Source organism: Dasypus novemcinctus, chromosome 21, assembly GCF_030445035.2.
Source record: "Dasypus novemcinctus isolate mDasNov1 chromosome 21, mDasNov1.1.hap2, whole genome shotgun sequence".
Lineage (NCBI taxonomy): Eukaryota > Metazoa > Chordata > Mammalia > Cingulata > Dasypodidae > Dasypus > Dasypus novemcinctus.
The window spans coordinates 47,220,817-47,243,337 of NC_080693.1; the positions used below are offsets into that span (position 1 = coordinate 47,220,817).

The window sequence follows — 22,521 nt, forward strand, 5'->3', positions numbered from 1 at the left end:
GGGTTCTTAACAAGGGATCCATGAACTTGAATTTAAGTTCAAAAAAACATTTTTGTGGGGATATGTTGGTGTGGATGTTTTATATTTATTAAATAATACACAGTATAGTGTGGACTTAGTAAGGGGTCTCTGGTTTTCACCTGACTAGCAGAGGGGTCCGTGGAACTAAAAAAGTTAAGAACCTCTGATCTAGAGGATGGAAATACCAAATGGCACAAAGGCCAAAATATTCAGGCACCATCCACAGAGACTCAGTGAAATGCTGAGCCCAAAACGATAATCCTCCTAGTCTCAGAACGCCATCTCTTACTTTTTCTTTTATCCCTTGCCTGGAAAGCTACACCATGGGTGGGAATAAAAATCTACTCTCCTGTTGCATCCAGCAGCTGCCAGCAGTCTGTTTGCCTTGTTCTTTGCTGGCAAATCATTAAACAGTCCCCCCAAAGCAGGCCTCTTCCCCAGGGCCACCCCATGGACAGGGATTCAGAGCTGTGGTCAAAGTGCTGTCAGTAGTCAAGTTGGAACACTTGGGCCATCTCCAACACAAACCTCTCCTGGCTGTTGCCTCTTCTGAAAAGAAGCGGAATCTCAATCCCCCAATGACTTATGAGGAGAAACTCTGGGCATCTGAGTTGACTATTGGCTTAAATAATTCCATCCTTTCCTCCTGATATAATTTCTAAGTACAACTACCCATACGTACTCTCAGTTGTTTTCATTTTTTTATTGATGCACAGACCCAGCCTACATATTTTTTCCACTTTCTAATAAAAATACGGTATTGTGTATTTCTGCTCTAGAGCTGGGGTGTGGGATCAGCCAAGCAAAATAGCTTCACCCCATCTCTACTTAGAGTGAACCTAAGCATAGAACCTAAGCATAGAACCTAAGCAAGACTTAGTTGATCTGGTCCGTGTGGATACAATATCTCCCCTCAAAAGGCTTACAGAACCTGGCAAGCCTGCCCTGGAAGACAGCAGTATGGGGCAGAGTTAGCAAGGCAACTTTATTATTTATTTATTTTATTTTTAATTTTTTTCCCTCTATTTTTTTAAAATGTTACATTCAAAAAATATAAGGGGTCCCCACACACCCCCCACCCCTCTCACCCCACTCCTCCCAAATCAACAACCTCTTTCATCATCATGGGACATTCATTGCATTTGGTGAATACATTTTGGAGCACTGCTGCACCACATGGATAATGGTTTACATTGTAGTTTACGCTCTCCCCCAGTCCACCCAGTGGGCCAAGGCAGAACATACAGTGTCCAGCATCTGTCCCTGCAGTATCACCCAGGACAACTCCAAGTCCTGAAAATGCTCCCACATCATATCTCTTCTTCCCTCTCCCTACTCTCAGCAGCTACTGTGGCCATTTTCTCCACATCATTGCTACAATTTCTTCCATTACTGATCACAATAGTTCCGTATTAGAATATCAGTAAGTCCACTCTAATCCATACTCTATTCCTCCATCCTGTGGACCCTGGCATGGTTATGTCCACTCCACCTCTATATCAAGAGGGGGCTTAGATTCCATATGGATGATGGATGCAATTCTCTTGCTTGCAGTTGTAGGCACTCTTGGTTCCCTGGTGTGGTGATTGACCTTATTCACCTCCCTGTTCACTGGCCAGGGTAAGTCCAATAAACCAGAGGGTAGGAGTTGCAAGTATGCTGAGGCTCAGGGCCTGGCTGTCACATGGCCAGTCCAGAGATTCCAGTCTCCTGAGTATACACCAACCCCAGTGCCAACCACGGGTCCAGTAAAAGTGAAAGAAGAGACATGTATAGAAAGGTCACATCTGAGTCCAACTCTATCACATTCAGGAACACAAACTCCAAAGAGGGCCAACTGACATGGCATTGAACTCCAGAGCCATCTGCCATGACCATAGAACCTATGTGTCTCTGTAGCCCTCAGGAGAACCAGTACCTGGGGTTGTATCTACTTTGGCTGTCTCTGGGACCCTTCTGAGGCGTGCATAAGCACAACCCCTCTGATGACCTCCTGACTATTTTTTGGAGACTCATAGCCATATAAACTCATTTGGCCTTTCCATTTCCCCCTTTTATTCAAGGTCAAAAAACAGTTTTTAACACCTCATATTACAAAGACCAATAAAGAAGGAGGGTCCAACAATGAGCCCTTGATATTGATGCTTACGCTTATGAGCCTGTGTGCCTGAAATATGTACTAGGCCTAGAGCTGCAGGGTGCCTAAGAGTTACCTACTGAGAGCCTTCATGTTGCTCAAATGTGGTCACTCTCTAAGCCAAACTCACCATGTAAATGCATTGCCTTCCCCACAGCATTGGACATGACTCCCGGGGATGAGCCTCTCTGGTGCTGAGGGAATACTACCAAGCACCAGCTGATGATGTAACTAGAAAAACACCTTGACTAAAAGGGTCACCTCGGACCAGCAAGGCAACTTTAAATCTCTGTAGTCTCTGAGCAGGAGACTAGCTCTGAAAGACATGCATGGCATGTAAAATAATCAGACCAATTAAGTCATTCACGCTCTTGCAATGAAATCCCCAAATTTAGAAATACTGGAGTAGCTGAACTGGTAGTAGGGGTGGGCCTCTGGGGTATTTAAATAAATAATCTGGTTTCCTCAAGTTTCATTTCTCTGGTCTTTTTCCACAGGGACTGTCTGGCTTTAGTCTTTTGTCCTTTAAGCATTAAAGTTTTAACCTAAAAAATAACTTAAAAATAAATACTGCTTCCAGCAGGTTTGCAAATTCTATCATGTCTGGCATGAGTTTGGAACAAGAACAGCAAAATCATAAAATAGTAAAATCATAAAACAGACTATGTTAAGCCTGTTTGCAAACAGCACATAGGTCAAATGTGAGTGGTCAGTTAACTATCTCATGAGGTAAGAGTAAAGGTCATGCCTCAAAAGGGCCCTGGTCAAAACCTCCTTAGACTCTTATCCTGGAAATATGGGGAGTAAGTATTACCCCTAGCAGTATGACACCTGCATCAAGACTGTGGCCTGTCTGTGGATGAGCTCTTTGAACAAGAACTTGCTAAATGAGGGGCCTCAAGGGTGCCTTACTATAGGGTGGAGATGAATGAATGTGGGAAAATCTCCCAGGGACACTGATCACTAGTTAAGTGGAAGAACTCAGCTGACCTTTCAGGACCTGTTGGTAGGATTCTTGAAGGGTTGAGCCTTGAGTTCCTCACCTGACAGAGGGATGGAGTTCAAACCACATGACCAGCTCATGAGCTTCATGGGCCCCAAAACTTGGTATCTTATTCATATCCTTCCTTGCAAAGAGCCCTGATATTACTAAAATGATATTTAATGGACTCCTTCTCCTTTACTCCTAACTTTAGGAAGAGCTAGCTTCCTAGGGCCCCTATAACTAGAGGTCATTCTGGGTGGAGTCAGGGCAAAACCTGTTTCATATGGGAATATAATGGTACAAAAGCTCTATTGGGTGACTTAGATTTTTCTCCTTCTTTCTGTCTAGTTACTACCAAATAAGCCTTATTCTCTGTTATCAATTTATTTCAAAAAACCAACTCAGCTCTTTCCTCTTCCTCTCTCCTTCTTTTCTTCCTCCTACTTGTGATCCTGTGAACCTCCCAGACAAAGATGTTCAGGCAGAATGTAGGATCAGGCAAACCCTGCCAGGGGTCCTCTTTTTGGGGAAAGAGGTCCTGTTACATCATGGAGGTTGTCATAGTCTTGAGATGAAGATAGGTGAGTTTCTAAATTGAAGAATGAAGACTTTTAATGTGGGGTTGGGGAAATGACAGTCTGGCTGACTGACTATTATTTGAGCCTGAGCTTCTGTGAACTCTGATTTCAGGATACACCTTCCTCATCCTAAACAAACATGGACTATTCCCTGGGAAAGCATCTCAGAGCAGTGTCTGGGTCTGGCTGCTTTTGTTGTTGCTAGAAGAAGAGATGAGATAAGCAGTTGGTCTGGGAGTAAAAGGAAGTTGAGATTGGGGAGCAAAAAGAGCATGCACCCCAGAGGGAGAAGGAGCAGACAGATCCTGATTCTGTCCTGTTGCTAGTGATAAATCAACTTTGGAGAGAGAAATGTGGGTCCTGAAGCCTTCCAGCACAATTCCATGTACTATGTTGTGCTACCCAGAATGCCTCTGCAATGTATATATCTGGAAGCAGTGTGACGGAGTACAAAGAGTACTGGAATTAAACTTAGGAAGCCTGGATTTCTTCTCAACTGCCTTTAACCATGGGCAGTCTGTGACAAGAATCTTACTTTCCTCATCTGTAAAAAGCAAGTTTCAAAGTTACCTTGCGGGTATGAACCAGACGCAGCTGTTAGCAATTCACATCTCTTGTTTTATAAACTGTATGGCAACTGGATCCAAATCCAGTTTTGCTCATTCTCTTATCAAATCCTAAGAACCTACTTTATGCAAAGCCTCAAGTTGGAATTTTCATGAACTTAAATTTTCTCCTCAGACTTTGTCACTTTGATTCCTATTGGATTCTGGCACATCATTTTGGTTTACTTTTGTCAGCACTCTTGCTCACTAGCACTCTAGACTTTCCCCATCCCACTCCCAGGAAGGTTTTCTGGATCAAGTAAGAAATACCGGAGACCTCTATCATTCTCTGCTAGTCCAAGTCCATTCCCAACAGATGGCCTAAAGTTATGCCTCTTTCTCCCCATCAAATTCTTTCTTGTTTTTGCAACTTAAAAATTACACAATTAAGCAGGAATACGTTTTCCTTTTTTAAAAATTCTTAATAAAACAGATGAGATAATCCTTTTGACAATTCCCCAACTTCTCAACTAGGAAACTCAGCCATCCCAAAGAAATAACAGGTCAAGATCAGAGTGAAAAAGTTTCCCAATCACAGCCTAAACATAATGACCATTAGGATCTAACTTGTAGATGTGAGCATTGACTCTTTAAATAAAGGGTAAGGTGATCAAAAGAGACCTCAGTGGAGTTTATTCTGTCTGGAGCCAGAAGCAGCAATTTAAGGCCAATCTGTTTTTTCCCAACCCCCTCACTGCAGGAGATTTACTTTATGATGCTGGTGTATCTTGCTACCTGAGATAAAAGTCAGGTAGTTCTAAGTTCAAGTAATGGAGGTTGCACAGGAAAGGATGATTATAAAATCTTAGAAGAGGAAATGGGGAAAAGGGTGCCTTTGATGCCTGGCCAATGTTCCTGATTACAAAGGCAAAATTGTAGTAGGCAGTAAAGTTACCTGTCCAAGGCCTGGGTGAAGGTCTGTATGTGGAATCAGAGAACCAAGAGGTTATTGCAGCAGAGGTGGGGGGAGGAGGGTGGCTGGAAATAGGAGACAGTAAAGAATTGCTTGCAAAAGCACACGCCCAAAGAGGAGGAGATGCTGTGGATAAAGTAAGACCAGCATTAAGTTTGGGGCTCACTTGAGCCCTGGAATGCCCTTTGTGAGGAGGTAATGAGATCACATGGCTTCCTTCACGGGAAGGAGGCGGGCTGAGAACTGGTAGAGCTTGTTCAGTGGGGTTTGGAGTTCTGAGCACACCAGGGAAGGTACCATGGATAATGAGCTGCCCCAGACTGCCTTGTGGAACACTGGCATCGACAGGCACAGATGATGATCACCAGGGGAGGAAGGAGTCAGAAAGAGCTTTGTCCCTATCAGGAATAAGAAGGAATTTTATTATTACAAATGCACTAATAAAAACAATTACCATTTAATGAGCATTTATTGGGCTCTGGGCACTTATACCCATTATCTCCAATCTTCACCATAATCAGGAGGCTATTTTGTCCACATTCTAAAGATGAGGAATGTAAGGCTCAGAAAGATTAAGTAACTTGCCCAGGTTCACACAAGTAACAAGTGACGGAGTCCGAATTTGAACCTAGGTCTATCCTGAGAATGAGGGGCAAAAATCAGAACATTTAAGTTATAGGAAGGAGGACAAAAAGAGAAATACAGACTCAAGAATATGAAATCCAGCACACCAAGGGACAGTTGACAAGTCTTTCCCTGGGGGTATGAAACATGCATCTACAAAGCTGGATTTTGAGTCAGAACCAAGAACAAGCTCCTCTTAATTTGCCTTTTGGGGCTTCCTAACTCTTGTCCTTTCACGAAGACACAGACCACCAATCTTTAGCCCACCAAATTTCTATGAGCTCTGCCCGGCCTCAGGTATTGGGCTTTCACCCTCCCTGAATCCTGCAAACCCATTCTGCCTGCTCTACTGCCATCTCAGTTCTTCTTGGCCCTCTCCTGGTGTCACCGATGGACAGGCAGCCCAGTGACAATTAGTTATATCTTCAGTATTAGGATACCTTGCATTCTAAGGAAGCAGAGGCATTTGGATCTGTTTTATCCTCAGGTGCCTTCTTCCCAGCTAGATATTTCCTAAAGGAGGGGGAAAAGACAGCCTCTATGTTACACCCCAAGACACTGCCTTGCTGAATAATGAACAAAGTCCTGGTTTGAATGGCAGTTCCTTTTCCTTTTATCCAAGAATACTTTAAAAACTCTCATTATGAAAGAAGCCACACAAAATTGTAGTGTGTTTGGTTCTCACACCATGAATATGACTGTACAAAAAATATTAAGTTATTTTATTTTTATCAAAAGCTCCAAGGCTCTGTCCCACTAGTGGGTGGAAAATACCCTCACAGGGTAGCACAAAGGTCCCACGGATTTTATGAAGATCAAAATAACTAGAGGACACCTCTGATATTTATCCATGCTGTTCACCGCAAATACACCGATTGTCCAAGCAGAAGGTTCCCTTGAAGTCCATCTAGACATTGCCTTTGCCAGCAGCCAGTCTTCTGCTCACCACTCAGTCATTCCCCTCTGGGGGGCCAATCCTTCTGGGCACATGCCCCACATTCCCACTGCTTGAAAGATACCAGAGATACCACTCCCCCCTTCCTCATGGTTCCAGGGAATTTCGTGTGCAGGCATAGGCACACAGACACTTAAGGGCACTCACATTTCCTCAGGGGTTCAGTCTTTCTCAAAAGCCTCACAAAAGGGAGGCCTTTAAGTAACATTCTCTCTTGGCAAAAACCCCTGAGGAACGAAATGGAAGATGAGGCAATTTCTTGGAATGGGAGGAGGGAAATGATGTAGAACAGAATATAAGTAGTTCTCATTCTTTTTTATTCTTCCACAACAGGAAAAAAAAAAACCAAACTATATATATACTCAAATTAATACCTCAATATATTACCCTATGACTGGAGTATTCAAAGCAAAATACCAAAGTCCCTCTTCACCACCCCTCTCTAATTTCTCTCCATGATCAAGAATTTTGGTGTGCACTGTGTTATCTTTATAGCTGGCAATCAGTTATCTGGTGGTAGACCATCACCATTCTGTCAACATACATTGATGAGTGCTTACTATGTAGCTGGTACTGAAGAGACAAGGTGCAAGACCGACTCAGCCATAGCCTGGGGATAGAGAAGTGAGACAATTGCAATACAGTGGGATAAGTGTGTGATGAGGGTAATGCAGGGTGCTGAGGGAGCCCAGACTGAGAGGCCTCTAACCTATCCTGGCAGAGCAACAAGTGCTGAAAGTATCTGAGGAAATGAAACAAGTTATTACTGCTGGAGCATGGCATGCAAGGGGGAAGAGGTATGGGAAGGAAATGGCAAGCTGTGAGGGAAGGCATTAAGGCAGGCCCACAGCATTGCAGAGCTTGTTCAGCTGTGTTCCTTTAAGGGTTTTGAGTAGAAAACTGGCATGTTCAAATTAGCATTTTAGATGACAATGGCTGCAGTATGGAGAACTGAGTGGGGTGAGGTGACTCCAGTTAGGAAGTTATTTCAGTAAATCAGAATGGCAATGATGGTGGCCTCTATTAGAGTAATGGTAGTGGGAATGGAGGAAAGAGGACCAATAAGAGAAATATTTAGGACATAGAATTGCTAGAATTTGGCAATTTATTGGATATTGGTGGGGGAGAGTGTGAAGGAGATGGAGGCATCTGACTTGGGTAGTAGGTAGATAGTGGTTCTGATACCTAGGGAACTCTGGAGGAACAGTTTTGGGGGATAAAACGGTTAACTCGGTTTGGAGAATCCTGAGTTTGAAGTGTGTCATTTTATATAGAAATGTCCAGGGAGACTCTTGGGCATAAGGGTTTGGAATTCAAGAGATTAGGCTACATATATGTAATCAACTTGGAAACCCAAGCCATGGGATTGGCCAGAGTCCCCAAGAATGCATGTAGGGTGAAGCAAAAAAGACCTAGGAGAGAATCCCAAGGGTCACCACCTACATATCAGGGACTTGGATTAGGGCCCTTATGCTTCAGAAACAAAACTCAGGAAAGCAAATTTTCTTGGGCTTGGGTTAGGATGTTTTCAATGTCAAATGGACATTCTTAAGTTATTTGCTTTTTTTTACCTTATCCTACTCCTTTTTTTTTTCCCATTTCTTCTGGTCTCCACCACTTAGCTGTTTAATCATGGGTATGTTACTTGTTCTCTTGGTACCTCAATTTCCTCATCTTTAACATGGGGACAATAACAGTTTCTACTTCATAGGGTTGATGTGAGGATGAAAAAAGTTAATGCACAAAAGTGTTTGGAATAATTATTTGGAGTTACGTGATTTAAAGTTAAGAGGATGGAGTCAGACAGAGCTGGGTTCTAATCATGTGTGACCTTAACGTCTCAGAACCCCAAGCCTCTCTTTAAATGAGGATGATGACACCTACTTCATAGTGAGAATACATGTATTGGCCCCTAGCACAGTGTCTGGCACACAACAGGCATTTACTGATGGTTAGTTTCCTTCCATAGTAATTTGTTCAGGACCAGGGATATCAGATGATTCTGATACCAAAAATTTTTTTCCCTTCCACCTTGTCAGAGGCATCCTATAATATAGCACCACTAACTATCTCTAGTTACTGGTTCCGCCTGCTAAGGCCAAATCCTTCTCTAAGGACCACACCTCTTGCCAAAGTGCCTTCCTCGTCCTCTATTTGACCCTTTAGGCAGTGAGAGGTGTCTCTTGAGAAAGCTAGACCCCAGGGGGGGAGTGGGAGGAGCATGCAAAGCAGTGGATTCCACAGCTGCAACAACTTGTCGTTCTTGAAGGAAAGTCTCACAGCTTTTCTTCTGTCGGGACAGCTGATTTCTAACTCCTTCCCACATCAGACTGTCCTTTGCAGTCACTAGGGGTGTCCTTCCCAAATGCAAATCTGTCATCACTCCCCCATGGCCTGCTTGTGCTGGTCTTTCCAGCCTCATCTTCTCTCTTCTCTTTCATGCCAGGCCAAACTGCAGTTGCTCTCTAGCCCCGTGCCTCCATGACTTGGCATTGGCTGCTTCTTCTGCCAGGAAGGGCCCCCTCCCCTTACTTTTTGGTCCACTATTTGAGCACATATCTATTCAGCATCGAAGGAAACTCTCAAGTCAATTCTTGTGAAAACTTACCTGCCTTCCCAGATAGGGTGTTAATCTCCACTCCTTGTACTCTCCAAAGCCCCTTGAATAAACCTGCATCATACTGTCATAATACAGTGTGTTTACATATTTGTCTTCTGAGCTTCTTTAAGGCAAAGAGCCTATCTTATTCCTGTTGAATCCTCAGTGCATTTTACAGTGTCTGGCACCAAGTAGGCTTTCAGTATTGGAGAATGAATAAATGAATAGGTGCATGGCTGGATGGAAGACAGACTAATGGAGCTTATTGAGACAGGGGCTGTAGCTTCACTGAACTGAGGCCAGCCCCCAACCTTACACCCCAACCTTTTTCTAGGGGTGGGGATACATAGTATTTTCCCCAAAATAAACCTCGATCACCATAAGACTAATAGTCCTTAAATTCTTGGAATAAGAATAGAGCTCCTTCCCATCTCAACGCACCCTGCCCAAAGCAAGGTAGTGTGTATTGAGAACCTATGATTTTCAAGGGACCGCAGTGATAGAGTAAGAGGAAATAGCCTGAAAGTCCTTTCAAAAAGGGGTTGTGCTTTTAAAGTCATCATCAACAGTATCATCTTCATAATTTCAAATTTCTCTGTGGTTCTTCTGCTGGTTCTTTCTGGAAGTCCCTCAGACTTCAACAGCAGTGGAGAGAGAACTGTGGGCTGCTCTCTAAGTAGGAAGTCCTACTTTCCAGAATGCGCTGGATTTCCATAGGATTGTCCAGGGCCAAATAAATTATACTTCAGGCACTCTTACATTTTATTTGGAGACAAGAAGATTCAAATGGGTATTAGAATCACCTCGAATGAGAAGAGGCTATATAGAAAGTCCCATCCCTTTGATGATGGGGGATGATGGGGGGAGGTCCATGGGCTCCTCAGGTCATGTCAGCACCTTTTGAGTCCACTTCCCCTTTAGTCATAGCTCAGTGCAAATTGTGCTTAGAGGCAGAGAGTTTGGCCTGAACCTACTATATCATCAGAATCCTCTGCTAGGCCCAGAGAAAGTGGGTTGAGTTGGTCCATCTCTACTGCATCCTTCCTGGGGACAGGATGAATTCCTAGGGACTCCACCCAGCTTAATCCTAGGATGGGCATAGGGCAGAGGCAAAGGGGGATATTGAGAGGGGCAAGGCAGCAATGAGCAAGAAGGGCCAGGTCACAGGAGAGACAGGAATCTATAGCCAACAGCTTCCAGGGGGCAGGGGCATCGTGAGGAGGCTGGAGGCAGCAGCAGCGCCCAGCACTGCCCTTGGGGAGCAAGGAGAGGAAGGGAAAGCTTCTGAAGGCACTTAACACAGGGACACATGGATATTCTCTTAGACTGGAGGTTTTGGCACAGGTACGGATTGGGAAATGAGAAAGGCTGGAGCCAGTAGATGAGACTTCTATAGCTGGCCGTTTTGGAAAATTAGGGCTTGAGTGTTGCTAGGGCTGCTTTGCAGCAGGCTCTTCATGTAGTTCCTCCTTCGGGATATCCCTCTCTGTCATCTGCCCCCATCTCCTGGTATCCTTGGCTCCAGCGTCACTGAAATAACAGCTAAGTATGACTAGCTTACAAGGCAATGCAATAATTAGGCCTGCCTGGTACCTGCCCAGTACTGAACAGAGTGCTTGGCACTCATGGTTCATTCCTTCTGCTCTTCAGGGCCTCCCTAACCCAATTCCTTCTTTCTCTCCCTGCAGTCCCACCCCCTGTACCTGTGCAACGCCAGTGATGACGACAACCTGGAGCCCGGATTCATTAGCATCGTCAAGCTGGAGAGTCCCCGGCGGGCCCCCCGCCCCTGTCTGTCCCTGGCCAGCAAGGTAGATTCCCACTTGACCCTCAACACACACTCTGAACTTTAACCAGCTCTGGGCTGTGAGAGGCCCCTATGTGCTCTGCTCCCTTGTCTTCTAAGAGTGATGTGGCTGATTCACTTAGGTTTTCCTATCCAGTGACTGGCCTCCAAGAGGTGGAAATTCATACCTCTGTCCATTCTCCTTTGGAGGTCTACCAGCAGAACCTGAACTTTCAGCCAAGGCGTGAGCCCCATCCCACCTCCAACCCCATAACTCAGAACCCCTTAGGTCCCTTCCCCCTACTAGCACTAAAGGAAAGAGGGCATCCATTGGAGGGTTCTTCCATCTTTTCGAACTATTTACGGAGCACTCTGCAAGGGCAGCAGGAACAGAACCTTTGTCCTGGCCCTTAAAAAGTTCATATTCTTCCAAGGTTTCCAAGGTTGCAAACTGACAGCCCATGAGCTGGGTTTGGCCTGCAGATGGGTTTTTGTTTAACCGTCACAGTTACTTTTCAAATTTTAAATTAATTTTGACACTTAAAAGTTGGAAAGTTTCATATAGAAATCCATATTTCCATCTTCTCTGAAAGAAAAATGAGAAGCTCTTGGTGGCACTTGCCCCACATTCCCACAGTTCTCTGGAGCAGCTGCCATCTTTACACAAGCTTGTGCACTCTCATTTGTCATGCTACCCACCCGGCCCACTTGCCCTGTTTACCTGACCTCTCAGGTCCGGGAAACATTTGGGTTTGTGACCTATGCTTTAACTAATAATAACAGTTACTGTTTTCCATGAGTATATCATGTGCCAAGTGGAACATTTGCCAAATTCTTTACATATATTATCTCATTTACTTTTCACCATGATCAGGAAAGCTAGACATTATTATTCTCTACCTGATGTTTTTTTTTTTTTTTTAAAGATTTACTTATTTATTTAATTTCCCCCCCTCCCCTGGTTGTCTGTTCTTGGTGTCTATTTGCTGCGTCTTGTTTCTTTGTCCACTTCTGTTGTCGTCAGCGGCACGGGAAGTGTGGGCGGCGCCATTCCTGGGCAGGCTGCTCTTTCTTTTCACGCTGGGCGGCTTTCCTCACGGGCGCACTCCTTGCGCGTGGGACACCCTTGCGTGGCACGACACTCCTTGTGCGCATCAGCGCTGCGCATGGCCAGCTCCACACGGGTCAAGGAGGCCCGGGGTTTGAATCGCGGACCTCCCATATGGTAGACGGATGCCCTAACCACTGGGCCAAAGTCCGTTTCCCTCTACCTGATGTTTGAGGCAAGTGAGGATCAGAAAGATTAAGTAACCTGCCAGGTGACACAGCTAGTAAGGAGTAGAGCTGAGATTTGAACCCAGCACTGTCTAATGCTAAAACCTGGGCTTTTAATCTCTCTGATCTGTTGCCTCCATTCTAGCTGGGAAAACTTAACATATGTGTAAAGATTTTCCTGGCAATACATTTCAGAATGTGGTTCAAGGTGGGTAGGATAGACAGGTGTACCTGGGAAGGGGGTCATAAGAGAGGGAGGGCAGGCAGTGAGGGCCTCCAGTGGCTGGTGCCCTCCAGGAGTGGTGGGCCTTGAACTGGGTCATGGGACCCCCTGCTCCCAAGGGCAGTGAAAGATGAGAGTGGCACTCCCAACCTGTATGCCTGCTCACTGGCCGCAAACCCAGATCTCTTGGGGACTTCCTGACTCTCCTAAGGGCTGAGGAATCGAGCAATAAGCCTCAAGGAAACAGCCTGGGCTCTTACCTTTCCACTCAGTTTTTGGGATGTCCTGATCCCATGGTGGGCTGGCATGTGGGCAGGAGTCTGAATGTGATACCCACGGGTGGGTGAAGATATTCTCCCAACCTGAGCATGCTTATGCAGAAGAGGGCTCCCAGGGAGGAAGGAAGCAGGGGTGAGGAGGTGCTTGGACCAGCTGGAGAGCATGGCATCTCCATAAGGCTGTGAGGGTCCTTAATGGCGACAGAATTTTGTTAGGCTGGACCAGCCCTGCTTCTGGATATTTCATTTCCCTTGCTTCACAAAATATGTATAAATGTCATTCATTTGGTAAACAAGTGCTCAGTGCCTGCTCTGTGCTAGTTAGTAAATGATGTGAGTGAGTGTGGGGGGGTAGGTAGCGATGGGGCAAGAAGGCTCCAGAGAAGCTCGGCTGTTCGTCCACAGTAGTACGTGATTTCCCATGCCTGTGGACACATGGTAAACTGTAAAGGAAGGGGTCACATGGCGGGGTCTCTTCTCACCTCTGGGCACCATATCCCTGTAGAAGATGAGACACCATGGAGCCGTGGAGCAAGGAGCACATGCTCAGTGCCCTTCGAGATACTTAACCTTGTTGGGCCTTTCTTTCCACCACCCTAAAACTCAACTTTCATTTCCTACCCCAGTGTTTATTGTTAGGATGAAAATAATGTACATCAGGTGCCAAATAGTGCCTGAGCTAAAACACAAGAACAAAAACCCAGCAGCTGTTTAGAAGAAATACCGTGCTACCGTCCCATGCCCCGCTTTTCTTTCCCATCAACTCTTCAGAAGAGGGCCCTCCCTCTCTGCCCATGCTTCCTCCCACCCACTCTCTCCCCAGCACCTTCTGTCCCTGTCACTCCGTGGGAATTGCTCTAGCCCCAAGCTTACCAGTGGCTTCCAAGTGGTCAGATCCAAGGCCTCTCTCAGGTCTCAACCAAGAAACTCCTTCCTGGGGTCCCCTGGCCCAGAGAGAGGTCTGTGAGTCTCTGAGCTCCTAACATATTTCAGAAGTTCCACAGGCCTCACTAAAATACCCATCTTCTTTGTTTTTGGTTGGAATTCTATCCGTTCAATGTATTAAGTTACTGCATAGGAAGATGAATTAGTTCGGTAGAACTTATTTTTTTAAAATTGGGTGCATGGAAGGTAGAAGGCAAAGGTGAGGTCTTTGGTGGGGAATATTTGAAAATCACTGTCCTACCCTGAGCCTCACCAGGATCTGCCCCGGCTTTTCCTGCTAGCATCAGTGGTGCCATCGCCACAGAGAGAGCTGGCTCTCAAGCCAGTCTGGGCTTGAACCCTGACTCCTCCTACCACTCAGTGTGACCTGAACATTTTAGCTAACCGCTCTGAACCTCTGTTTCCTCTTTTGTAAAAGGGGAGTAAAATGGGACTTAGATCATCAGGTGGGTTATGAGGATTTAACAAGACAATACAAATGAAATCTCTTTGCCCTATACCAAGCACATAGTAATCACTCAAACAATAGTTGCAGTTATCATTATCGTTAGCACTGGCAACCTCATCCCATGGCTTTATAGTTAGAGGTTTTTTCCTTTTTTCATTTGCCATCTCACTTGATTTTCTCTACAACCTTCACCATTATTCTGCCCTCCTGCATTCTTGTCACCACCACCTCCAAACAGTAATCAAAATCGCTTTATATTTCATAATTAGCAGCTCCATAGTCATTGTTGTGATAAGCTAGGCCCTTACCACCTTATGCCTAGACTAGTGCCGTGTCCTTTTGTTGGGGGGAAGGAGCTGGCTCCAGAGCCAAGCAGATGGGTACTAGCCTTGCCTCTCTTAATAGTGAGGCCACCACCCGGTGGTTAAGAACAGGCACCCTGAAGGCGGAAGTCCTGCCTCCACCACTTAGCTGTGTGACCTGGGGCATTGTATTCAGTCTCTCTGAGCTTCAGTTCCCTCAGCTCAAAATTGGGGCTAGTGATTATCTTGTCGAGCTCTGGTGAGGAGTCAGTGAAAACACATGTGCTAAGTACATAGTAACAGCTGGCACAATAGTGACTTAAGGGTCACTTACCCTGTGTGAGGCACTGTTAACAAGGGCTTTACATGGAATACTTTGTGTGGTCCAATTACAACCTATGAAGGAGGTCCTCTTATTCACAGAGGCACAGAGAAGGTAAGTGATTTACCCAAAGTCTCACAGCTGATAGTTGGTAGCAGAGCCGGGATTCAAATCCACTAGACTGGGCAGAATCAATCTTAACAGAGGCTACATCCCTTCACCTTCCTTCTCCCCTTGCTTTCAAACACAGATGAATCCCACCTCTTCTACTGATTCTTTCCTGACTGGTCCAGCCAAGTCTGCCTACTCCAAGCAGAAATACCAAACTCCAGGTGTGCCCCAGCAGTTAAGGTCTCCCCACCAAAGCTTTCCACACTTTGTTCTGCTGAACCCAGGTTTCATTAAAGTGCCTCACGTGATCCTTCCCAGCCTCCCCTGTACTTCAACCTGAGTTGCTTCACTTTTATCTGTTTTGTACATTGAAGGTTTGTGTCAGATTCAGTGGGAGGTGGCAGCGAGAGTGGAGGGAAGGGCTTTCTGAACTGAAAAAAGTATGGAAACGACAGGTTATCAGCTGTTCTGGGGGGGGGGGGGGGGGCCTGGATTTCCCTGGCTTGGTCCCTGGGCAGTCGGGGCTAAGTCAGTCTTTGATGAGTGAGAGATACAGAGACTATCCCTGTGGTCTGAGAGGGCAATGCAGCAGCTGACCAGTGAGCCCATGGGGTCCTGCGCTGGACATCAGCTCCATCTCAGGGCTCTGTCTGTAAAGGCTTCCATAGCTAGGGGTGAGTGCAGCTTGCCTGCTACTCCTGGGGTGCTGGCAGACTCTGCAGCTCCCCAGGGGGAGTGTCTCTGGGTCCGCTTCTGTCCTGAGGGCTTGCCCACTCTCTCCCTGCCTTCTGGTCTCCTAGATTCCATCCCTGAAGAATGCTTTTCCTCTCTCCCTCCCACTTCTTTGGGTGTGGGTGGACAGGAAGCTCCAGTAGCCCCAATTTGGACTGCCACCAGTCCCCAAATCTTGTTTTTTATTCCTAGAATTCTGACCTCAGGAACCCATTGCTTCAAAGTTCTGTTTGTTTTCCCCTGTTGGCCAGTGCTCTGGGCTCTTTGATCACTTTTACAACTTTGTAATTATGAGCTGTAAGGGACCGGGTGTTTGAATGTCACAGCAATTACTTTCCACTGTTCCTACCCTACCCCTTCAAAGACAGAGGGGTGGGGAAGTAAGGAAATCTCCAGAGAAGGAAGTCTTTGCCCTCCCTATGCTCTTCCAGGCCAGGCTGGACCCAGGATCTTGTTCTAAGGATGGGAAACCTGGGGCCCTGGGGACAGGGAGGCCCTGGAGGCCCAATCCTGAGACTACAGGGTTGACCTGCCCCACCTCTCCAGCCAAATTCCTGGACTGTGAGATTACCAGAAGGATTCCCCTTTCCTTGTCCCCTGCCACTGCTCTCGTACCCCTGCTTGGAGGGTCTGAAGATTGGAGAGCTGTGAGCCTGGGGTAGCCAGATGGGGTAGACTTCCTGGGAGGGATTGGGGGTGACGGAGAAAGAGAAGCTGTGACTTGTCAGTTCCTTCAGTAATTGCATTCTGCACTTGTGTGAATTTCCAGTCAGTTGGCCAGCCCTAGGCCCGGCTGGGCCTGGATGGGAGAAGAGGGCCCAGCCCAGTGCCCTGGGGAGGAGAGAGGGAAGAACGAAGAGCCAGGTTACCCTCCAGATCAAAGCGGGCCCACTTGAGTGTCTCCACGGCCAGCAGGCGACGGATTCTGAGGCCCCCCTGGGTGCTGCCTGCCCAGGGGAGTAGGGAGCAGGAGCTCGGGGTGGCTCCCCAGCCTGCCTGGCAGGGGACCTGCCTGGACAGGCTCTCCCCTGACGCAGAGATCAAAGTGGGAGTGTGAGTAAGCCCCAGCCCTGGCTTCTCTTCCTGGCCACCACTTCACGCAGCAGGATTAACTCCTTCACTACCGACAGGAAGGCCCCAAAGATTCAGCAGGGGCCCTGGGGTGGGGTGTCCCTGCCTGATCCCATTACAAGATAAGTCTTGGCTCTAGGGAGGAAAGCTGAAAACAGCACTGTAGGGCAAGAGAACTGACACCAAGGCAAGGCACACTGTGCTTCCATCCCACCCTCAGCTCCTATCTCCTTCTCACACCCCACACACCCATAGATTCTTGCTTTTTGTTTTCTCTCTGACTCTGCTATCTGTCTCGCCTGTTTGGCTCGATTCCGTTTCCCCAAGCCTGCTCTCTTCTCTACTTGGTGATCACGCGTGTGCACATATGCAAGGTTGTGTCCATGTGGGAACAGCACCCCTCATCCCTCCCCACCCGGGTCTCCAGTACCACCCTAAGGCAAAAGATGAGGCATAAAGCATTGGTTAGGAACTCCTTTAAATTATCTTGAACTGGAGCCAGAGAAAGAGTTGGCACCCTAGAGTGTAGCAGGGAGACAATGCCCACAAGATGGGCTGAGGCTGGGGCTGTGCCATGGAGGCCTTTGCTAAGGGTAGTGCCCCGGGCTCTTGGACTGCCTGAGCTCAGGGGATGCCCTGCAGGCTCCTCTCGGTAGGCAAGACTGGCCCCTGGAAAGCCCAGCTCTAGTCTGTAGGAGCCCTCCACCTCCCTGCTTGTCCCCCCTTTGTGCCCAGAACTGATCACTCCCCACTGGCCAAGGCCCACGGTCAGACCCTGAGGGAAGAGACTGTATCTTATTTGTCTTTAGTCTTTGAACCTAGTCCACCCCATAAGATTTGTCCATTACTAAATGAAGGACTGAATGTTGCTCTTTCACGGCAGTGGGACCTGAAGTGAGCTCAGGGGCCAAGGTCAGGGAATCCTTCCACTGACCCCTTGCATGTGTACATGTGAGTGTGCAAGGGTAAGGTATGGACAAAATCCTGGACAGGGTTAATGCGTGAGGGGTGAGTCTGGGGCGTGAACGGGCTGTCTCCTGCCCTGACCCTAGCCAAACCTCTGCTGTGTGTCTCTGCAGGCCCGGATGGCCGGTGAGCGAGGAGCCAGTGCTGTCCTCTTTGACATCACCGAGGATCGAGCTGCTGCTGAGCAGGTGCCCAGGGACATTGGGGTATTGGAGGAGTGGGGTAGATGGAGGACAGTGAAGTCACCAGGGGAAGGAGAAGTCAGGACAGAGCAGCCCTTCTGGGCCCTTTCCCTCCTGCAGCTGCAGCAGCCCCTGGGGCTGACTTGGCCAGTGGTGTTGATCTGGGGCAGCGATGCTGAAAAGCTGATGGAATTCGTGTACAAGAATCGAAAGGCCCACGTGAGGATTGAGCTGAAGGAGCCCCCGGCTTGGGTAAGTATACCAGCTATCCCCAGACCTTGCTGCGGCATCTGCTCTCATCCTCATCTTTGTCCTGTGGCAACTCCCATCAAAAGCCCTTGGATTTCTTGGATCTGAAAGAGACCTTAGAAATCCTCAAGTCCAACCTCTTCCAATAGCTGTGTTCCTCTGGTCAAGCTTCTTCCCATCTCTGGGCCACATCTGCAGAATGAACAGATTGGATTCATGAGTTCTAAAGTCATTTTCAACTCTGGTTTCATGTCACGGAAGAGCAGGGACGTAATGACACCACGGTCCCCTGGCCTTGGACTGGTGCTTCTCTGCTGGCTGGGAACCTCACCCAGCTACTCACTACCCACCTGCAGGGTGGTCCCTTTCCCCTTTTTTCCAAGCACATGAGTTGAAGATAATACTTCTCACAGCTGACACCTGGAGACCTCCCACCTCTAAGTGCCCCTGGGCAGAGAGGGACCGCCTAACCCTACCCCCAGGCTCATCCCCAGCTCATCCCCTCAGCTGGAAGACTCAAGAAATCTCTAGCTCTCTCTGAGTCTCCTGGGTGCCTCTGTTTCTCCCAAATTAGCCAGCTCGCTCCCGAGGTCTGACCCTTTCCCTCCCTGCTTGTTCTCCTCAGCCAGATTATGATGTGTGGATCCTCCTGACGGTTGTGGGCACCATCTTCGTGGTCATCCTGGCATCAGTGCTGCGCATCCGGTGCCGCCCCCGCCCTCGCAGGCCGGTGAGCAGTGTGCAATCCCTGGTGGATGGAGGTGGGCGTGTATGTGTATGTTGGAGGGTGGAGAGCAGGAAGGCACCTTTACGCCCATGAAACAATTTGCATCTAAATAACCCAGCACCTGTCTTTGCTGATTTCCAGCAGCCTCTCCCCATAACCTTGCTCATTTGTTCATTCATTCAACAAATATAAAGAGCTCTCAGTATGTGCCAGGCACTGCTCCTGGTGTTAGGGAAAGAGCAGTGAACAAAAGAAGACAAAAATCCCTACCCTCAAGGAGCTTTCATTCTAGTGGGAAGAGACAGACAATAAACAAAACAAATAAGCAAAACATATATTACTCTAGATGACAGTAGGTGCTAGGGACAAAAATAATTAGGAAAGCAGAGAGGGAGTGCAAGACGGACAGGCTTTTTTTTTTTTTTTTTTTTTTTTTTTTGAGGTACCAGGGCCAGGGATTTTTTTTTTTGTCTTTATTTATTTATTTTTTAATGATAAATTAAAAAAATATGAGGTCCCCATATAGCCCCCCACCCCCCTCACCCCACTCCTCCCACAACAACAACCTCCTCCAACATCATGAGACACTCACTGCACTCGGTAAACACATCTCTGAGCACTTGCTGCACCACATGGTCAATGGTCCACATTTAAGTTTACACTCTCCCCCAGTCCACCCCGTGGGCCATGGGAGGACACACAATGCCCAGTAACTGTCCCTGCAGCACCACCCAGGGCCAGGGATTGAACCCAGGACCTTGTATGTGGGAAACTGGTGCTCAACCACCAAGTCATATTGGTTCCCCTAAGTTGTTTTTTTTGTTTGTTTGCTTTTGTTGTTTTTTCTTCTTTTTTTCTTTATTTCTCTCCCCTTCCATTCCCTCCCCTGCAGTTGTCTGCTCTCTGTGTCCATTTGCTGTGTGTTCTTCTGTGTCTGCTTATATTCTTGTCAGCGGCACCGGGAATCTGTATCTCCTTTTGTTGCGTCATCTTGCTGTGTCAGCTCTCTGTGTATGCAGTGCCACTCTTGGGCAGGCTACACTTTTTCACGTGGGGCAGCTCTCCTTATGGAGCACACTACTTGCGTGTGGGGCTCCCCTAGCAGGGGACACCCCTGCGTGGCATGGCACTCCTTGTGCACATCAGCACTGCGCTTGGGCCAGCTCACCACATGGGTTAGGAGGCCTTGGGTTTGAACCCTGGACCTCCCATGTGGTAGGCAGACACTCTATCCATTGAGCCAAGTCCCCTTCCCTGTTTTGTTTTTCTGTTTTATCAAACCCGGGACCTCCCATGTGGGAAGCAGGTGCTTAACTGCTTGAGCCACCCCTGTTCCCAGGATTATTTTTTAAAAGAGGGCCAGGGAAGTCTCCAATGAGAAGATGACAGTAGAGCAAAGCCCCTAAATAGGTGAGGGAATGATCTGTGCAGATATCTGGGGAAAAAGTGGTCGAGGCAGAGAGAAAAGTAAATGCAAAGGCCTTGAGGCAGAAGTGTGCTCAGCACATTTAAGAAGCAGCAAGAAAGCTGGGTGGCTGCAGTAAAGCATGCGAGAGGGCAGAGTTGCGAGGACAGAGAGTTCATGGGGGCCAGGTTGTGTCTGACTGCTCAGGCCCCTGTCAGGTCTTTTTTTAAATTCTGAGTGAAATGGGAGCCATTGAAGGGCTTTAAGCGAAAGGAATCATATGATCTGAATTAACTTCTAACATGATCCTTCTGCTGTGATGAGAATAGATAACAGGGAGGCAAGGGTGAAAGAGAGAAACCAGAGAAGAGGCTATTACAGGAATCTGGGGGACAGTACTGGTAGCTTGGTTTGGGGTGGTAGCAAAGGTTGTATGAAATTGCTAGGTTCCAGGTATATTTTGAAAGTAAAGCCGACAGGTTCATTAGTGGATCGAGATTGATCATGGAGTGTGCGAGAGAGAAGAGTCAAGTATGACACCAAGATTTTTGGCCTGCGTAACTGAAAGAATGGAATTACCATTTACAGAGATGAGGAAGACTGGGAGAGTACAGATTTGTGGTTAGGGGTGGTTAGTGGTCATCGGCAGTTCAGTTTGGGACATTTTAAGTTTGATGTGCCTTCTAGACATTACCAGTCATCAAGGGAAGGAAAGCGTAATAGTATGAGCAGGGAACTAGAGTGGAAGTGCTTGGCCTACTCATCAGAGTCATGTAAGTGTTCGAAGGGGACAAACGTCCTGGCCCTAACTGGGGAACTGGGTACCAAGTACAAGCCAGGGCTCGGGGGTGAGGAAAGAGAAGGCTTTATCCCACTCTGAGCCTACTCCTCTTCCCAGGATCCCCTTCAGCAGCGAACAGCCTGGGCCATCAGCCAGCTGGCCACCAGGAGGTACCGGGCCAGCTGCAGGAAGGCCCCATCTGAGTGGCCAGACTCAGGGAGCAGCTGCAGCTCAGCGCCTGTGTGTGCCGTCTGCCTGGAGGAGTTCTCTGAGGGGCAGGTAAGGCAGGACTTCATGACCAGGGTGGGAAGGGAGACTGAAGCTTTGAGGGACAGGGGTGAGTCCTCTGGCTGCATCTGCATCCAATGTATCCTGCATGGGCAGAGGCAGGGGATCACCCTGAAGTACAGTCATTTTCCTGGTCTTCCAGGGAAAGAATTGAGAGAATACCATGTACTGGCTCTGCAGTTTGTGCTTTAGAAGCATTATTTCATATTAGCCTTGTGACAGGGAGGGGTGGGAGGAGACTCGTTTTTCACCCTCATTTTACAGGGAGAAAACTGTTAAGAAATTTTCCCAAGGTCATACCACTAAATGGTAAAATCCATGTCTACTTGATACCAAAGCCCATACCTTTTCCCCTCTTTTGCTGGTAGGCGAAAGCAAGAGGGAGAGGCCAAAGGTTGTCGGGGGGATGTCCAGGTTCCTGGCCACACCTGTTGCTGCACATACTTTTGGTTTGGACCCCTTTATTTTCTCCAGGAACTACGGGTCATTTCCTGCCTCCATGAATTCCACCGCACCTGTGTGGACCCCTGGCTACATCAGCATCGGACTTGCCCCCTCTGCATGTTCAACATCGTAGGTAGGAGGCGGGCCAAGGACTCCCCTGTGGGGGGCAGGATGGTCTAGACCAGGGCTTCCCTCTGGGAAAAGGCTTCTACCTTGAAGTTGAGGAGAAAGCAGAACTGCCACGATAGCTAAGTTGTGCACTGCTCAAGAGCACCTCGCCCGAGGGGAGGGCCATTCACATTGTGACCACCTTTATTAGTTTAAAAGTTATCTCTATGCTTATGACAACTTTGTTGGTTCTAAATTTGGGTGATTTGTATATTTATTATTCTAATTTTCTGGCAGTAAAGTATCCTAATCTAACAAAATCAGTATATTATGACAATTTTCTAAAAGATACAAGTGAAGTATCTTGAGGAGCAAGAGCCTTTTTTCTAATTCACTCAAAGGTACATACAGCATGGCCTTGCAGTGGCCCTGGGTGGAAGCATCTCAGATGGCTGGCAGGA

At 47.4% G+C, this 22,521-nt stretch overlaps 1 protein-coding gene across 2 annotated transcripts in view; it reads left to right on the forward strand.

The window, feature by feature from the left end:
- The window catches only part of RNF43 (ring finger protein 43), a 62,961-nt gene that overhangs the window by 33,811 nt on the left and 6,629 nt on the right, over nucleotides 1-22,521 (forward strand). For both annotated transcript variants that reach the window (XM_004461310.5, XM_058283907.2), the window contains exons 2-7: nucleotides 11,106-11,228; nucleotides 17,990-18,064; nucleotides 18,179-18,310; nucleotides 18,933-19,037; nucleotides 21,338-21,499; nucleotides 21,983-22,085. In XM_004461310.5, coding sequence (XP_004461367.1) covers nucleotides 11,106-11,228; nucleotides 17,990-18,064; nucleotides 18,179-18,310; nucleotides 18,933-19,037; nucleotides 21,338-21,499; nucleotides 21,983-22,085 — 700 coding nt within the window. The remainder of the gene's footprint in view (nucleotides 1-11,105; nucleotides 11,229-17,989; nucleotides 18,065-18,178; nucleotides 18,311-18,932; nucleotides 19,038-21,337; nucleotides 21,500-21,982; nucleotides 22,086-22,521) is intronic.